The sequence below is a fragment of the Folsomia candida genome, unplaced genomic scaffold (assembly GCF_002217175.1).
Source record: "Folsomia candida strain VU population unplaced genomic scaffold, ASM221717v1 Fcan01_Sc025, whole genome shotgun sequence".
NCBI lineage: Eukaryota > Metazoa > Arthropoda > Collembola > Entomobryomorpha > Isotomidae > Folsomia > Folsomia candida.
The window spans coordinates 1,601,603-1,620,413 of NW_019091217.1; the positions used below are offsets into that span (position 1 = coordinate 1,601,603).

General features: G+C 40.1%; 2 protein-coding genes and 1 non-coding gene across 5 annotated transcripts; 2 read left to right on the forward strand and 1 right to left on the reverse strand.

The window, feature by feature from the left end:
* Nucleotides 1-90: 90 nt before the first annotated feature.
* Nucleotides 91-1,760, reverse strand: LOC110859352. Its single transcript, XR_004837026.1, has 2 exons — nucleotides 569-1,760; nucleotides 91-500 (listed from the first exon to the last, which is right to left on the reverse strand). It is a non-coding gene; the product is annotated as an uncharacterized LOC110859352 (transcript).
* A 190-nt stretch (nucleotides 1,761-1,950) lies between these two features.
* On the forward strand, nucleotides 1,951-3,971 carry LOC110859320 (GDT1-like protein sll0615). Of its 2 annotated transcripts, none has more exons than XM_022108249.2 (6): nucleotides 1,951-2,243; nucleotides 2,325-2,598; nucleotides 2,670-2,707; nucleotides 2,772-2,959; nucleotides 3,034-3,508; nucleotides 3,606-3,971. In XM_022108249.2, the coding sequence occupies exons 2-6, from the start codon at nucleotides 2,327-2,329 to the stop codon at nucleotides 3,677-3,679; spliced, it is 1,047 nt and encodes a 348-aa protein (XP_021963941.1). In that variant the 5' UTR covers nucleotides 1,951-2,243; nucleotides 2,325-2,326; the 3' UTR covers nucleotides 3,680-3,971. The 2 variants fall into 2 exon arrangements, with proteins under 2 accessions (XP_021963941.1, XP_021963940.1); XM_022108248.2 differs by having other exon boundaries at nucleotides 1,966-2,243; nucleotides 2,322-2,598.
* A 101-nt stretch (nucleotides 3,972-4,072) lies between these two features.
* On the forward strand, nucleotides 4,073-18,725 carry LOC110859243. Of its 2 annotated transcripts, none has more exons than XM_035859421.1 (19): nucleotides 4,073-4,635; nucleotides 11,705-11,857; nucleotides 11,936-12,064; nucleotides 12,134-12,185; nucleotides 13,184-13,253; nucleotides 13,343-13,416; nucleotides 13,961-13,993; nucleotides 14,072-14,119; nucleotides 14,188-14,208; nucleotides 14,281-14,384; nucleotides 14,471-14,627; nucleotides 14,718-15,163; nucleotides 15,234-15,555; nucleotides 15,656-15,810; nucleotides 15,885-15,972; nucleotides 16,051-16,265; nucleotides 16,357-16,404; nucleotides 16,480-16,780; nucleotides 16,878-18,725. In XM_035859421.1, exons 1-19 carry the CDS (start codon nucleotides 4,570-4,572, stop codon nucleotides 17,138-17,140), a joined length of 2,745 nt encoding a protein of 914 aa, XP_035715314.1. In that variant the 5' UTR covers nucleotides 4,073-4,569; the 3' UTR covers nucleotides 17,141-18,725. The 2 variants fall into 2 exon arrangements, with proteins under 2 accessions (XP_035715314.1, XP_021963827.1); XM_022108135.2 differs by lacking the exon at nucleotides 4,073-4,635 and adding an exon at nucleotides 9,665-10,234.
* The last annotated feature ends 86 nt before the right edge of the window (nucleotides 18,726-18,811 follow it).

An 18,811-nucleotide genomic window follows, 5' to 3' on the forward strand; every position in this document is an offset into this window, starting at 1 on the left:
CGAGTCATTTCCTACCCGAAAACTATTTAGGAATTTTTACTATGAAATTACGAAAGATGACAATCATGAAAATATGTAAACTTCATTAAGTAATGTTGTATAAACGTATGGCAAGTATGTACTACTCGTAATTATTAATGTGTAGAGGGGTATATTTATCACTGCAGATATCATTTGCAGTTTTGTTTGGAATGCTGTATCAGAAGTGGCTTATTTTCTCCAATCAATGTTATAGTAAGGTCTTGTTTCCTCCTTGAGATCATATTGTTCTGTTGCAGGTGGAGGTGAAGCGGTCCGCCTCGTCGTGGTCAGCGGAAGTGGTCGCGGTCTATTATTCGTTGCTGGGAACCCAGTCGTCCTTCGACCTTTGGGGGAAGGTGAGGACCACGAAGGTGGTGGAAATGGGCGTGGTGTGGATTTGGTCGTAAATGTGGGTAGGCCCCAATCCGTGTGACGACTGTACGGGATTGCACAAACGCCTTCAAATTTCACACGCAGCTCTGCAATAAGTTGAAAGTAAAATGAAAGGTCAGATGTTAAGTCACAAATTCAATCAAGATGCCATTACCTGAGTCACAATGTCTCTGAGCACAGATGAGCTGACAATGGTTGACGTAGGTGGATCCATCCGACCCACAGAATGGAATATAATTCTGAGTACAGGGACAATTGTTTAGGTCACAAGCGTGGATCAGGGATCCTCCCACTGAAAGTTGTAGCAAAATCTCCAGAATTAAAATTCTTGGTGGCTGCATGATATTATCTACAAAATTTCGACGGCTATTTCGGTAATAAACTTGAAAATAGTGGCAGAAATTTATATTAAGCAATATAACATGCGTAAATAATATTTTTATGCAAACAATTTCTGTATAAAAATGTCGAAATGTTTCATATTGTTCTATTCCCTGTGGTTTATTCATGTAATTTGCGGCTTTCCTACTTTTGGATGACACAAACTCGAGTCATGAACATGAATTTATGAACATAAATCGTATAATACGTAATGACTTTTATTTTATGTATCAATTCGTCCTCGTTAAGTCAATGGAACTTTTATTTCTGACCAGCTGGCCATTTTCATACGTCCAATTTCTTCTGGTCAGCAAGCATTTATGTCCATACGTGTGTGAAATATGCATTGGTTTGCTCCATGCAATTGTTCGGATGCGACTTTATTCATGGACATCCAGAGTCTGACATTGAACGGCGACTCCTACTATTTAATTAGGAGAATAAGTTCTCCATCGCTCAACCAACGACGGTATACATGCCATGACATTTTTTCCTACTCCATTTCGTGATTAATTAGTGTTTGATGTAGAACAATGCTTCCATAATGAACGGGCGGATAGAAGTACAAAGTCATGTCATGGCCATTATTATTCGCTACAGTTTCGAGATACACATGCATATCGTATCGGCATCCAGAAACTTTGAGAGTGTTCAGCGGTGAACTACCACAAGAAACAGCGACACATTGGATGTTGTTTGCAATTCTTAGCGAATGTGTATCTCATTTGTGCTGAATGGAATTGGTCAGTTTATCAGAATGAGTAACGTGGTGTTTTTTAGCAAGTTGAGTGCTGAGCTTGTAAAAAAGAATCCTAGTTGTTGTCCTTGCTTTAGAGAGCCACGAATATATAGAAGAGTGTCAATTTACTTAGGATTAGATAGCACTACATTCTGCACAACACAGCACAGTCACAACAATCTCGCTCAGCTATGTGTATAGTAGTTTTCCATGCTAAATGAAAAAGGTTATCATTATGAAAATCAGGACGTCGAAACTTAACGCTAATCCAAACTGCCCGATCCAACTTCCAAGCGTAATCAGCTCGTGAACTCTGCAAATATTTTATGCCTTTTCCACACAAGATGATGACGTCGAGCGGAATGGAAAATATCATTCAGAGCTGCTCACGAAATCCATGCAGCGTTCGTTCATTTAATTGGCAATGTGGCAATATGCTGCTTATTCTGGTGGTGGTGGGACGGTGGGATTTCTTGACAGAGGTTGAAGTTGACAATGAGAACTGGAGAAGCAGACCTGTCAGTGAACTTGATGATGAGGAAATCTGTCCAGTAATAATGCGGCTCCAGTGGAGTGGTCATAAAGAAGAGTGGTCTTCAAGCAACAACATGCGCCGCAGTCCAGCGTCATCAACATTGTTCAATTTTTGCTCAGAATTGAGCAATTTTCGATAAGTTATTCAAAACTGAACTAAATTTGATATAATTTGGTAAGTAGTCATAAATAGACACAATAAACCGTTACTCAAAAATATGCCTACATAATATGCATGTTAACATTCTTATAGTAGAAATGTTCAAGATTTCTGCATTCGCCGTCCTTCTTCTTCTGATCCCAGCACTCTGCAAAGTGACCATGTCCTCAGGAGAACCATCCACAATTTCACCGCTGATTAATGGCACAGGGGTGGATGATGGTGGTGGTGGTGAAAATCAAGGCCCCGGATTTCTGACCGGCTTCATATCCTCACTCGAGGTCACCATCCTTTCAGAACTTGGAGACAATTCCTTCTTCATTTCCCTCGTTCTCGCCATGAGACATTCGCGAATCGTCGTGTTCATCGGGTATCGTATTTACTATTAAATATTATCCCAGACTCACTGTCATATGTCAAAAGATAAATTATCATTTTTAGAGCCATGTCGGCCTTCTTCTTCATGACCATTTTCACGGGTAATACATAGATCACCAAGTAAATTTCTAAGGACTGCGTACTCATTGTGACCAATTCTAATAGCGTTGTTTGGCTTGGTGTCCACCCTGATTCCACGCATGTACACGTACTATCTCTCAATCGTGATATTTACGTGCTTTGGAGTCAAAATGCTTCATGACGGCTTCACCATGAAAAAGACGAGAGACGTGGATGAACAGATTCAGCAAGTTGACGACGACATGAAAGCCGAGGATGAAGATGAGGACGAAGTAACCAATTAATTTACAGAATTGAACTGATGCACATTTTCAAAATAGTGCAAAGTATAATTTTATTCATGCAGGAAGCAAGTGTGCCCATGACTGAGGTGGCAGCTGCAGGAGTGGAAAAGAATAAAACCTCCGACTCTGAAGATTCTGGGTGTTGTACACCTCTGGATGGCGACCCCATCACTGCGCCACCTCCGACCTCGGGTGACGATGGGAGCACCACTACGTCAGCCCTCCAGAGCGTCCAAGAGGAAGAACTGGACAAGGGCGCAGTTACGCTTCCCAAGAAGAAGGACCCGACCAAGAAAAAGAAGAGGAGCGGATTACGGAAGTTTTGGCGTTCGAAACGTTGCCACGTGTACCTTCAAGCTCTGACCATGACATTTCTAGCCGAGTGGGGAGACAGGTCGCAGTTGGCGGTCATTGTGATTGCTGCGACGGAGAATATTTGGGGGACGTGCGTCGGATGTCTGCTGGGTCATGCCATTTGTTGCAGTATTGCTGTCGTGGGGGGCAGACTAATTGCCAAAAAAATCTCCGTCAAAACTGGTACAAAAGATTTTCATTTTAACGTCTCATTTCTACTTTGGCCAAAGTCGTTGGCCAACTCGGATGGATTAATAACTTTTTTTTTGTTTTTACACAGTTACGATAATCGGGGGGATAATGTTTTTGGGATTCGCAATAATCTCCTTAATTTTCTTGAAACCGTCGACTTGACATTTATTTCGTGATGCTGCACAAAAGTACAAACTTTTTGAAGTACAAAAATGGGTGTCATCCAGGGCTAAAGACACGCTCAACCAAGAAAATGGTCAGTCTGGCACTGATAAACTAATTACCTCTTAGTTTTAATGGTACTATTTACTACTTTCATAATTTTTGTAATACAACATGTATGTAACACAATACACGTTCAGATTAGATTAGTCTCTTCTTACGTTACTTTTGTATCTTGATAACATGGTCAGAAAAGAGAAGAGTAAACAACCCGTTCGGAATCTTGACTTTATTTCTGCCAGAAATTGTTTATTTGCTCAGTCCAAACATCTCTCAAAATGTGTAACCAAAGAATAGCTTTTGATCCACTGGTAAGCAAGCTTCTGCTTATTTCGCCTATATGCGTGTGTGCCACTAATAACGCTACTCTGGCAAAATCGAGTGGGTAAAACTCAGCTCAGGTCGACGAGCGATAATAAAGCATGGAAAAACAGACAATCTCACTGGGACGATGGATCGATTTTCCTGGGTCGCAAAACGCCGGTGCGACCAACTTTCTCTCTCAGTCACTCTACTCGCTTTCTCTGGCCCACTTCCGTCCTCCGCTCTCTTCCTCTCTCTCCAAATTCTCGCAAAAACAATCTTCCCACACATTTCCAGCTAATCTCTCTCCAGAGTGGGCGCGACCGCGACGGCCAATCTCAAACACTGTGCGACCAAGAGTCCTTCCGACTGAGCAGTGCTGCTCTCAGTGAAATGGGGGGTTAAGGTGTGGAGGGCAGGGGCCCGCTCGGGTGCCCTTCCTGGTCCTAGTTCGTGGTGGTGTGTAGGCATATCTAAAATATCTCTCGTGTGCCCATGTGACTGTGTCCAGTTCTAGTGGGGTGGTCATGTCCTACTCCCACTCCTCCTACCCGGGACACATCTTCATCACCGGAGTGGACGACGACTGCATTGTGAGCTCATTATTTCTATTCCAAATTATTATTGAGTATCATTAGAGGAGGTTTTGAGCACAACGACTGAGGTCACCGCGGGAGGATGGGACATTTTGCATGCCCCATAAATCACCATGCTCCAGAGTTTGCAAATAATGCGGGTATCACGATGGCATGATGATTGGTTTTGCAAAGTATAGAATAGAATTTGCCAATGCATCGATCAATCACAGTATGCACACAATACACACACGCGGAGGAAAATTGCAAGTGGACAAATGCTGAATCGGGTTATTATTGATTAGTTCCATCCGCCTTCTGTGATAACAAACATGTATTCTGAGACTTTTGTATAATGTAGCACAGGCAGTGGGTGAGATCACTTTGCAATTAATACTTGAATAATTGCACACAATGCGGCTGTGTAATAATTCTATTTGAAGTGGCAGAGACAGGAGGCAATGCAAACCTTTCACAACAACGTTTGCACTTAATTTTATTTGACGCGCCGACAATTAAGCAATCGTCTGCTCAAGAGTGAGGGACATCCTTACGAACATGATGTCGGTGTCCGTCCGCACATAATATCTGTCAATGTCACCGTAATTGTATTATCACTGCAGTATTATATCACTTCGTGTTCGATAGTGAACAAGTGCCACCGATGACATGACAGAACATTCTTCTTCTCCGCTGGCTACGTATGCTGCTCCTCCCCGTTTTCGGTAGAATTGTTATTGCCAAAATTGGCGAGCGTGGATCCTGGAAATGTGTAATGTAGAGATATGTCGGCAAAATATTTCCAGGTATTTAGTGGAATGGCTCCTGCTAAAATATTTACCTAGTGCGTGAGTAGTACTCACTGAGTACGTAAGAGCGAGATTTTAATGATTAATGGGTTGAACCGTCGTCGTCGTCGTGATGAAAACGAGGGAACGAAATGTCAGACAGTCAGCAGAACATTGAGAAGCACGGAACATACTAGAGATCTTTTTCCCCATCCTGTTTGTTAGCCTTGGCACATCTTCTTAATTAAGCCAATTATGCTGCTTATGCCAGAAAGATGAAAGCGGGTCTTGGCCGGAAGGTTGCTGAAGACTTCTATGCACTCATTAATTTAATCTCGCTCTTGTTTCATCCATCTACTTTGACCTATCTCAGAAGTGGGGAAATATTCTAAATACTGCACAAAAGCTTAGAATGGTTGTACATGCATATTCTCGGAATTTTCTTGAGAAATGGGAAATTCCACTACGACTTCCTTGACCTGACCCACTCATTTTCGCATTATTTTGCCATATAGGCACATACATACACATGCATTAGACATTGGGTTCAGGTAGTAGTACGTAAATGTCACGACAATATGATTCGATTTCTATGAATTTGGACCATCTCCTGATCGCATCACCCATCCCATTGATTTTCATGATTACCTGTGATCACGCTATCTTCATTTTTATCGTTGAGCAGGTAACTCGATCACACTGTAAAAGTATGTATGTCGAGATGTGTGGATGCATACGTTGTTGCTGGGTGGTTGAAGCCCACAGAGGTATTTTCTGCTTTCTCGTTTAACTGATTCGTGTTTTAGATGATGATGATTCAGGTCGATGATCGATTATTTGGAGCAAATTGAAAATCTTTAGCCGAGAGAGAAGTGCAGCATAATCCTTCAGAACTCCATGCATAAATCGGGTAGCAACAACACCAACGACCGATTAGAGTCCAGAGAGATGAGATATTATTAGCAATGCTGATGAGATTTATTCCCTTGACACACACGTGAGCCAAGCACCGCAAGCAAATTCCTCTCTCGAATTCATGATCAAGTTGAGCTTCTTGACGGGAATAAAAAAGTCCATCTCATCCTCACTCTCACTCCTCGTGCTCTTGGTCGTGGCAAATAATTGCTTTCCAGCTCCTCTCCTCAATGGAGGACAGCTTGGTTTTAAATAGCTCTCGGAATAATGGGCATCAACACAATAGGGATCTGCCAGAGTTGACACTCGACAAACATCATCGGGCAGGAATATGACTAGGCTGGAAACTGATGAAAGGCGACGGGATGGAGAAAAACCTCATGGACTTGAGAATTCATGAAAGGTTTTGGTTTGCAAATATCATTCCTCTTCGTTATTGCCAACTCGGCCTCAGGAGATCTCGGCGGAGACGTAAGGATCTCTTGACTACAAAATGAGCAAAATAAATTCACGGTTTAATTGGCGACACTGCTTATCTACTTATAGACAAATGTAAGTAAACCAGAAAATGGCCACCGCACCAGCAGCAGCAGCAACACTACTGATCAATAAGTAAGAACATAACAAGGAACAAATTGATTGGACTTTGAGACGAGAGCCGCAAGCCATTCACCTGCTTCTGGTGGCTCTGGCTTGGTGACTGCTGCTGCTGATGTAGCGTTGCGTTACGGGGACCAAGATTAAATAATAATTTGATTGCTTCTCCACTGAAACCATGCCCTGTCGTCCTGCAGTCTAGTTCTTGTGGTCCAAAAAATAAGACAGCCTCAGCGGTTCTTTCTCAATGCTCGCCTTTGCTATCGGCTTTGTGGGCGATGATGTCATTTTTAGGTTGCTGAATCAGAATCAGAATCAGTCAAGTCAGTGGTTGTTGCCAACTCAATCTGGAGCATTTTAATTTTTCACTGCAAAACTAGTTGGTCTGCTCCAAATTATTGATACGAGTATGCAAAGTGCTGCAAAGTTAAGAAACACGAGAAAGGAGGATCTCTTGTAGTAAATGTGTCTCAACAACAGAATACCAATTGACTCCTTCGTCTTCTTGGTCTTTAATATTTTGCATTTAAAAAATACTTTATGCATCATAAATGCCAAATGATTTTTTGCAAGATCCGCCCATCGTGCAATTATTCATGCAATTATTCATACTGTTATTGTAATGCTCGTAACGTCACTAACTATACGTATACATATTATATTGCAACTGTTGCAAAACTGCTCTCACACATTTATTGCCTTTTGACGAGAGCAAGCAGGTTTATTAGCAGGAATAAATGGATCCACGGACGGAATCTATGTATGCGAATTTTATTGTTGTATGTAACGTGAGATGTGTTGTTATCGGATGTTATTTGATTTTGCAAATAACAAGTAACTTCATGTACAAAACAGAAACATGTTGGCGTCTCAAGAAAAAAAAGAGCAAACTTAAAAGTTTGCTGACTGAATTAAAAACATTAGGAGGACAAATATTTATGGATAATTTGGGTTATGTAGCTTGTTGTTCTGGAGAAGATTTCGCAACATTAGTCTTGTGCAGGAAATTCGGGAGTTTTGGCGAAATTGGAGTGATTTAGCTTTTTGCACGCTAGTAGCTAGTCAAACTTGTACTCGGTGAGTAATATTTTTTGCTGGTATCATGATTTGATGAGATCATCATCCAGCCGCCCAACCCATTCTATACTTTTGCCATGAAAAACTGTATCAAAGTTGGGGGAAGCCCTCGCCTTGACTTGGTTGATGCTGTCAGCCCAAGATTACCCAGTGACAATGAACAAACGGGATTAATCCAGAACTTATTTTTCAACCCATTGAGATCCGGTATCATCGTGCCATGTTCAACACATAATATGCCACTCCTGATAATAATGTCCTCACACTGGACCAGCCAGCCAGCCACCAACGATACGATATCATGCGAAATGTGAACACTGCAAAAATTGCAAACCCTCTCATTTCATTGCACATCACAGCCAGAAGCCACATTTGTGATGTGCAAATAATCAACAGCCTCTCTTTCTCTAATGGCTGAGCAGGAGTGCTCGGGTTTGTGCATCCATATTCATGGACAATTAAAATGATGGATTTCACGAGCTCGTAGCCACTTCATAAAACACGATTTGCATTTTGTTAAACGATGTTGAAATTAATAAAGTCATTATCTTGTAATTCTTATATCGCCATCGCTGATAACTATCAGCCAGAGAGTGCAGTTTTGTGATGATGTAATTTTGCAGTTCGAGTGGATGTTCGAACTATATTGTCCCAGAACCAGGAATGCAGCTGACTGATTGTCGACAACGTCTGACTGACTAATCTTTGACTTGTTTCCGGGAATCGCATTTCAACAATCATTCATTTTCCAATAACTTTTTGATCCAGATCAACCCATTTGATAAATATTGTATCTCTTTATAATACTGCCTACATGCATATAGTAATTGCTCCAACTATGCTACTTAATCCTTGTTGATACGTTCATTTTGGGGATGCCAAGTTCCTTTCCGGTTCTACATAGATTTCTCAAAATAGAGCTGAATCACACATCATCCGTTTTCTTGAACAATACGTTGTTTTTCTGTGGAAAGTTCTGGTGATTGATGTGCGGTTTTTTAGACCCCATTAAACATGAGAAATTATGTTGGCAACTAAATAAGGACCAACTTTGTACTTTGAAACATGTGGCATTGACTGGCTGGGCAGTGAGATGTCGAGTAACTTGTACAATTTGCAAACATCTATTCGCCAACTTTGGAAAGCTGTCGTGGTCCAACCAAGTGACCACAACGGCACTTTTACTCGTTAAACTCCAAATATAAATAAATAACCAAATGGAGTGAGCATAATATTTGCATTTTCTTGTTGGGTGAGAGTTGCTGAAAGTGTGTTGCCAAATATCGTGTCAGTATATGTATATACCAACCAACCAACTCCATGACTCAGTCACCGTGGGTATATTTTATTTATCAGCACCCATTTAATTATAACGGCAGGCGAGAGAGGGGTTCTTCTTCTGTGGGGCAATGGCAGTTGGTTGGTGGCGTTGCATATTCATAAACCCGGGTGTTTTTTGTGCAAATGGTGCTCCTGCCTGCTCCTGCTGTTGTCGAATAATAAGTCCATGGGTTATTTTTGAACTTCACTTTCGCTAAAAAAGATTATATGATGGACTCACTCCTCGACATTCACCAACGATTAAATGGCAGCAAGAAGGGGCTGGCATAATATGTGCTTGCATTGCAGCGTAGCACATGATTTTGGTGGTGCTCTGAGCATCAGTTTACTTCGTCAGTTCACTTCGTGCCTCGTTGCAAGTAGCAGCGTTTCTCTGCCGTTCTCCGCTTAGTTTTTCAGCATTTCTACACTTTTTTACCGGATTGTTGTTAGTCAGAGATTGCCACCTTTTACAATATTACAATAAACAGAAGGCCTTGAACTTGAAAGCGAAAGTGAAGAATATATACAATTGCCTCAACTGTTGGTGTGACTTAAGGAAAAATATTACAGGGAAGGACCCTTGAAGGAAGGACTCCTCGCTGTACAAAGCTGAACAAAGAAACACAATTGTAGTTTGGAAGAAAAAGTTGTTTTCAAGAAATCTTTGTCCAGGGTTTGAGGCATTTTGAGAAATTATTGATCTCACTCTTTGAGCTTTTTTGTGTTATTTCACAGTTATTGTGGAAAGGGATGTGAAATTTGTGAAGCGACGTATAGTTAGCTAACTATTGTTTATTCGTGATTAATATTAGTGGTATATTAGTACTTCTGGTGGGTGTTTTGGGTGCGGTGGTGCATCGAAAATGAGTCCAAGTCCAAATAAATCTCAAAAATATAGAAATGGAAATGGACCAAAGGTAACGAAACGATACACAATTTTTTTAAGTAACCTGAAATGAACCCAAGTCGTCACCGAAAACAATATTTCTTAGTTAGTCATTTATATATAGCTGGAATGTCTTCTTTGTTCGTGTATTAAAAGAGGAGGCTGTTGGAGTAAAAATTGATTAATTTATATTGTAATTGGAGACTAAACTTTAAGACCAAACAAGCTATTGTCCTCTTGTTATCATGTTTGACTCTGTTCACTTCGACAAATTATTGACAAACAAACAGGAAATCATGCCGTCACCACTTTACTTGGTCGTCGCGAACTTATTGTATAGTAGGAATTAATAATAATCTCAGTTATAGCCAGGGCATGCATGTGCTTGCAGCGTGTTCTTTAATACTTTCCATTCTTTATTGAAATAGTTGAAATATGCACAATACACGGCTTCCTGCTGGGCATACACCAGTACCGCAACGTGGAATACTACAGGTCCTTGTCACCAATCCTTTTGACGCCACACACGCGATGAGAATACATTGAAAAATTATTCTTGAACTTGTTCCCGCTTCTGGTTAAGGTTGGGTTTGTGGAACCTCCACATTCCTGATAACAATTAAGGTGTAAAATCCGCAGTAGTTGTGATCATGGTGTAATAAAGGGCTTATCATTATTTTGTCGTCTCCATATCATCATCATCAACATCCCGTTGACGTGTTGACGTTCATTATCCAACTGATGGATATATATGTATAAGCGTGCTTTTTACTTCGTCACTATCTTCACTGATTGACAGACGACGAATTATTGTGTCCTTGATGAGGATGCAAGCACATCGTAGTAATAATAGTATCGCTATGATTAATGATTAGTACTTTGACTGCCATGTGCTCTACACGAATCGACTTGGGCGACCGTGACCTGTGTTCATGTAAAATATTGCACCTCTACATATGTATGCACATACTTACTGCCAGCACTCTTGACACGTCGATGGAGTGTGAACGTGCTCATGTATAATAATTTCGATTTGAGCAAATTATTTGCTCAAATTTCATAAGTTTCGCATTTCGGTTTTCTGAGTTCAATCAAATGGTGATGTGGTCAGGCAGGCTGAGAACTTTAAACTTATGTATCAAGAGATTATGCATTGCATATTGGTTCCGTAGAGTCCCGGTGGTTTCCATTAGGAGATGACGCGAATGAATGGGTCATAAATTTTGATGGTAATATGGTGTCTGGCTGGTCTGAATGTCCCACAAGTTAAGAAGGCAATTTCCATCACATGTGCTCAGCAGACGAACGGAGTATCTATTTGCATCTGGTCAGACAGCACTGACTTGGATTTGCGGGCCCTTTGTTGTTGAACTACTAAACCAGACAATTTAAACTATAATGTGCAACTGCACAAATAAGTGACGAAATTAATACATCGAATCCGAATCAGTGTTTGTTGCGTGGGTTGTCATAATGAGGTCAGTCATTCCTATGATTTCAGTCGGAGAGCGAAAACTCAGGGAAATGGGAGGACGACGGGATTTACATGAAGGGGGAGAAAGCGCCCCTCTCTCCCGTCAGCGAGGCCATCGACGAGGACGACTTCGATGGGGGCATCATGATGTACGATGTCGCCGAGGTGGGAGTACCTTCGGTATGTGAAGAACCCTCACTCATGATTCATGATGGCCATGTGTACAAGGGAAAGTTGTGATGATACCATTCGTGACAGGTCCCTGATGGAGGTTATGGCTGGGTCATTGTGTTCGCCTCCTTCATGTGCAATCTTATCGTCGACGGAATTGCTAATTGCTTTGGCGTCTTCCTTCCGAAATACGTGGAAGCATTCGGTGTGGGGAAGGTGAGGGGAGGGATTTATAATTTATTGGTATTATTTGATTTATTTATTGATTTAAATACATTTAAATAGGGAAGCGTCGCCTGGGCCGGCTCCCTCCTGTGTGGCGTCTATCTCTGTGTGGGTAAGTCCATGTACTGGATATTCTGGATTGAATCCCTGCTGAACTTTGCAGACTTATTAACTTAATCTCACCAGAAAAGTGTGATACATTTTTTTCTATTTGTGATGGAGGGAGCTACAGCCTGCATATATATCTTTATTTTAATATAAATACATACGTATAGATGCAACTTGACTTGTGTGACGGAATGACATTTTTTTATTCCAGTTCATGGCTTGCCAGCTCTTTTCTTATCTCTACAGTGTCGCATAAATCCTGTTTACGCTGCCCCAACAATATTTTCACGAACTAATTTTAGTTGACTATATTAAGCAAATTCCTATTTACATACTCAATCATCCAGCCAATTTTGTCATCATGTTTCACATTCTTGGATGAAAAAGTAGAAGCATCCACAAATTATTAGTAGGTATACATACATATTTATGTACATACTTATGTACATGGAAGGAATGGGATGCACATTCATTGCTTTCATTCAGCAACACGTAATTTATTTCGAATGTTATTGTAAATACGTGTACTCAAGAACTTGAGTGGCTTCAGATTGGAATTTTGGAATGAGACATGAATTAGATTTGGCACTTGGCTGAAGGGAAGGAGGAAATAACATAGTCTATTCAATTATATGCATATAAATATATGTACATACATACGTAAATGCCAACTTTTATGGTTGATGACTAATTGACAGTTGAATAATATTGGACCAATTTCAGATTTTCATTAACAATAAGAATTGGGAGTTGCTATTTCATTACTGATTAACCTGATATACTGTTGCGTATGTAGATGTGTACAGGTAGTAACTCGAGTAAATTTGACACAAAATGCAAGACAAGTCACAAATCATATTTATTATTATCGACGAACAGGTATGTGAGACATGATATCCAACAAGTACTATGCACTTCGATTGCCATGTTAAAACAATAATGTGTCCGCCAAGATACCTGCTTACACCTGCACAATCAACAAGTAATGCCAATCTGTTACAGGGCCGGTTGTGAGCGCTTTGACCAACAAGTTTGGATGCAGAACGGTTTGTATTGCGGGATCCATCGTGGGGTAAGCTCCATCATTTTTATCCATCGCCAAAAATCCCACAGTGTTTTATTCATTAAAAAAATATTTGTGTCTGTGAATCCCATTTTTAGGTCGGTCGGCTTCGCTCTGTCCTCGCTCTCCTCCTCCTTGGAAATCCTCCTCATCACCTATGGCGTGGTCGGAGGTAAGCAGGGAAGGGCAGGCAGCGGATGGTGATGAAATCAAATTATGAAATCTTTTTCTCTCAACTCACAATAATTCCGTACTTTACAATATTACTCAACTCAATTAAATATTTGAGTTAAATTTCTGCTGAGTTGAAGGGTAGTGGTGATGAATTCATGATGATGTGAGGCTAAAGGTTGTCGCCTGTCTATCAAAATTTTGACTTTTTCTCGAAAACAAACATAATGAGGAGATCTCTCGGTTATGTCACCTCATCCACCACCAAATATTTCTACCATAACCAATCAGTTGTACATAGTTCACTTGCGCAAGAACATTATCAAATCTATCTGTCAATGACCACATTTTTATTTACCACGCCATCAACATGTTGATGAAATTATTGAAAAGCGCCGATTTTGTATCTCCTCAGTCCTCATTATATACAAATATGCAAGCGTTATGTAAGATTCATTAATGTGTTGAATGTATGCAAATGGCGTACATGTGTATGATGAAGTGAGATCAAATTTTGAAATTCTTAATGTTTTTATTTGTTACAGGGGTCGGTTTTGGTCTCATTTATCTTCCGGCAGGTTGGAGCAATTTTTAATAGGCCCCTTAATATGAGTACATCGTTTCGAATTTGCATTTAACATAACTATTATTTCTAGTCGTTTGCGTCGGGTATTATTTCGAGTCCAAGAGAGCCTTCGCTACTGGTAAGTGTGTCATGAAATTGTTTACAACGGTCTGAACCACATTTTCTTATGATGTACATGAATTGCAGGAATTGCAGTGTGCGGCTCAGGTAAATGGTGTAATTCTAACATATTAAAGTAATATAAAAATGCACGTTTAATTTTGATTAATATTGTGGCAGGAGTGGGAACGTTTGTTTTCGCCCCAATTGCTCAGATGCTGCTCGGCGTGATGACCTGGGATCAGGCAAACCTCATATTTGCCGGTGTCATCCTCCTCTGCGGAGTAAGTAACATATAAACTTAAACTAACAAAATCCAGTGTCAAATTTTTGCTGTTATCGTTAATTATAATGTGATACGTTATTTCAGGGATTTGGACTGCTCATGAAACCTCTTGAAGTGCAAGTTCAGATGGAAGATGAAGAAGAGTATGAAGAAGATCCTGATCGCATTCCGAAAACTAAACCACTTCTTCAACGAATGGCAGAGGACAAGAGAAATTATTTCGATCGAGGATCACTCTCTGGTAAAAAAACAAAAACAAATAAGTTATTACTAATTTATTATTTATTGACACTTTTGAAATTCTGTTTTTATTTGACAATGGGACATGCAGGATCTGCATATTTTATGGTTCAACTTCCCGATGGAACGATGGAACGTCGTCAAAAGATGCCACTCAACGTAGATCCAGGCGTTCACTCCAGTTTTCATCTAGACCAGTTGGTACCTGGAAATGCACTCACCCCCGTTCCGACCTTGCCCACAATCACGGAAGCGAAAACTGTAGAATCTGTGAGTGGAGGTAGCAGTGGGATATATTCATCTAGTGCAGGAGGGGATAAGAAAGATCAGGATGAGACTTCTTCAAATTCAAACCCCCTGCCCACCATTCCTGAACCCATTCCAGAGTCACCAGAAGAGCGTGAAAGCCCAGATGGGGATCTTCCAATGTCGATGAGCATCCCAATTCCCAGACGTGGTCCGAGAAGAAACAGTGAAGGAGTTGTGTCTTCATCATCACCTTCGTCCAACCAGGGCACTCCAAGTTCCAGCTACAAGGTGAAACATAACGAAATTAATTACGGATATTTTGTAACACTCGTCTTGATGAGTGTCTTTGTTTGATCAGGAACGGGAAGCACTGGCAAATCGCACTCCTAGTAAACCTATCCCTGTGAGAAAGAGCATTACAGGTTCCACTGCAGGCACAACTGGAGTAAATATACCGAGAAACGGTTCCGCACCTCAGTTCAACTATGCAAGAAGCATTCCGAAGAATGGGAGCGTCCCAGTGTTCAACCAAATGCAAAGGAAACATTCTTTCAAAGCAGTGCCCATCGGGTCCGTTAATCCAGCAACACGAAACAGCAAACCAAATCTTCAGGAAAGAAGAAGAAGTTCCATTAAAAATTCAGTGCTGTCATTTGTCTCATCTAAACCTAAGCTAAATGGTGAGACCTGCCTTTTATAAATTGGAATGAATAAATATGGTCAGTGTTCCTTGGTGTGGATGTTTAATTGCTGAGTGAGTAATTTCTTAATTAATTTCAGGAGGCCAAGAGGATGATTACAATTCCATGTGGAGCAAGCAAGAACTGTCCGACGGTCTCATATTTAGCAGTTCTATTAAAACACAATCCGCGGAGCCACGCCATATCGTTCGCCCCATGTCGCGTAAAGACATTTTCTACTCGGGATCTATCGTGGTATGTGCACTACTTTCGTTAATTTATCACTAAATAAAGTAGACCGGACTAAATAAATATCTAAATGTTTTCAGAATCTCCCAGAGTATCAAAGTCAGAAAAGCCTTCATTCTTATCGCCAAAGCATTCTCAATCTTCCCAGAACAGACACACAGGCGGATGGTAATATCTGGACGGATAAAAATAAATTTTCCTACCAGTCTAATTTAATTATTAATTATTTTGACTTTCATATTATAGCTTTAGACGCAGAGATGTCACCAGCTAAAGAGGCGCCATCCTCATGCCCTTGCTTCGGTTCGGGTCCGGGCGCCTTCAAATCTGCTTTGGCGCAAATGATGGACTTTTCATTATTGAAGAACCCCGTTTTCATATTCATTGCTATCAGTAACGTTTTTGGAATGCTGGGGTTTTATGTCCCATTCGTGTACATTATGGATGCTGCGATCGCTAGCGTAAGTACTCCACAGCTAATAATCCAGTGATTTCTCTCCTAACCAGTTCAAATGTTTGCATATAATATTAAATCCATGTTGTCTGCCACAGGGTGTTGATAGCAACAATGCTGCACTACTATTGTCCATCATTGGAGTGGTAAATTTTTCTAGTCACATCACATTCTGATTACCTGCATTATTCTGATCCTTGTGTTATAATTGTCCATTCCAGACGAACACGATAGGTCGAGTGGTTTGTGGCATTTTATCAGATCTTCCGCAAATCAATTCCTTCTTCATGAACAATATGTGCATACTTCTATCCGGAATCTGTATTTCTTGCGTCCCCTTTTGCAGCAGCTACTACTCCTACATCGGCGTGGCAATATTTTTCGGCCTCTTTGTGAGCGGCTATGTTTCATTGACTTCCATCATTTTGGTGGATCTACTCGGCTTGGACAATCTGACAAACGCATTCGGTCTTCTTATCCTCTTCCGAGGCGGGGCTTCGATTGTTGGCGCTCCATTAGCTGGTAAGATCCATACACGAGTTAGTATATATGATGCATGCCGAGTTTGAAGAATGTAGATTTTCAAATAAATCATGCAATTGTCCTGTTTTGTGTGCAGGAGCTTTATACGACACATTTAAGAGTTACGAAATTCCATTTTGGGTGGCCGGGGGATTTCTAATCACGTCAGCAGCTATAAGCTTCATGGTTCCATGTGTGACAAGGTTTGCCCCAGACAAGAAAGTTCTGCAGCCTCCACTTTACCAAGTTGGCTACTTGGAAGATATTCCAGAAGCCGCAGAATCTTCGCACAACAATAGTGGCGAGTTGGACGATAATGAGAAGAAGGAAAAATTTGATCAAGTTGAATCTTCACTGTAAATGGAGGACGAGTAGGAGGCTAATACATATACATACACTATGAGATTCTTCAATTTAGGACAAAACATTGATGTGACAACAATTAAGAAAAGAAACTGGAAATAATAATCCAGACGTGACCCCTCGCCCCAGATGATAATTCGTCATTCCCATCAAATACTAAACAGACAGAATTTGACGAATTTGTCCAGTGATGTGTAGTTCAAAAAATGAAAACGATGGACATCCTTTCAATCCAAGGAGATCCAAGGAATGAATCTTATTTTTTCATCTTATATGCAGTGATTCTAATTATTATTGTTTTAAAACATTATGTGTACATATATGACATTTATTGTTATGTTTATTTGTTGTTCTTGTTTGTTAATATGTTCATATGTACATATATTTGACAAATTCGGTAGTATAAGTATCGACTGATGAATGAAGTGTTTTGCATTCCTTGACAGTTTCATCAATCACTAGATTATAGAGATGCGTGATTCTGCCGTGATGAGAGGATAATTTTTTTTCAAACTTATGTAATTTATTGTTGTTATTTCATATTTTTTATGGAATCGTGTGTTTGAATATGAATGTAACAAGGTACGTACCTTAATTTTTTGGGGGCGTTTCTAATATTATTAGTAATTTTAATGAGAATGAATATCATTAAGTACATAAATTATACTGTTATACGAATATATTCATACACGTCTCCGATGCGACTCTGTGTGTTGAGGTGTGGATACTCTTCGCCGTTTCAAACTGTTGGCGAATCCTATGTGAAAATGTGATGATATAAAATTTAGGAATATTTTCCAATATCGGTACGTTGCACGGCTTGTGTAGAACGGAGAGAGATGTGTGTACGTTTGTATTCAATGGCAGCATTATATAGTTCTTTATGCCTTTTGAAACTATATAATTTGAAGCATTTCGAGCAGTTAGTAGCGTTTGCTGTTGTGCAAGCGAGACTGAGGATGAGTGGTTTGGTAGGCAACTTCTGTGATATCACCTTCCCAACGACTCCCAACCAGAAAAGCACGATGATTAATATGATTAGGACGATGATATGCTACATACATACATAGTTTGTAAGTAATTGCTGCTTGAGAGAACTGTACTAAAGGTAATAATACTTAATTACAATATATTTAAAATTGCACCTATATAATGCCGAACGGAATACCATCACTCACAGCCCTCTTGTTACTTGCCAACAGCAGCACTGCGATACGCGACTCTTGCCTCATATTTATAAAATACTTAACTCAATGAATACAATCAAACCCATCAATTCAAACCTTTCACCGGTTTTCTCTTTCACGACGGCTTCGCCTAAGCAGCAACGAAACCCATGTAGATTTCGTACAAGATTTCTTCAACCCTGTTTTAATTAATGTAGGTTATGTACATTTCAATTGTAGAATAGCGTGTGTAGTTTTTATTTTACAACGTTGTACATATATAATTAATTAGTTATGTTACGTAGTTGAGGAATTTTACTTTTCGTGACGATAAACTGAAACTTATTACATTGTACTTGACATATTATTATCATTTCAAAATACAAAGAAATATATGTTTAACGAAAAATTGCAAATGATTTTAATTTGGAACATTTTCACTCTGATTTCATTTTTTCATTTCCAAAGTATTTAACCCCCAAATAGATCGAGGAGCGATACA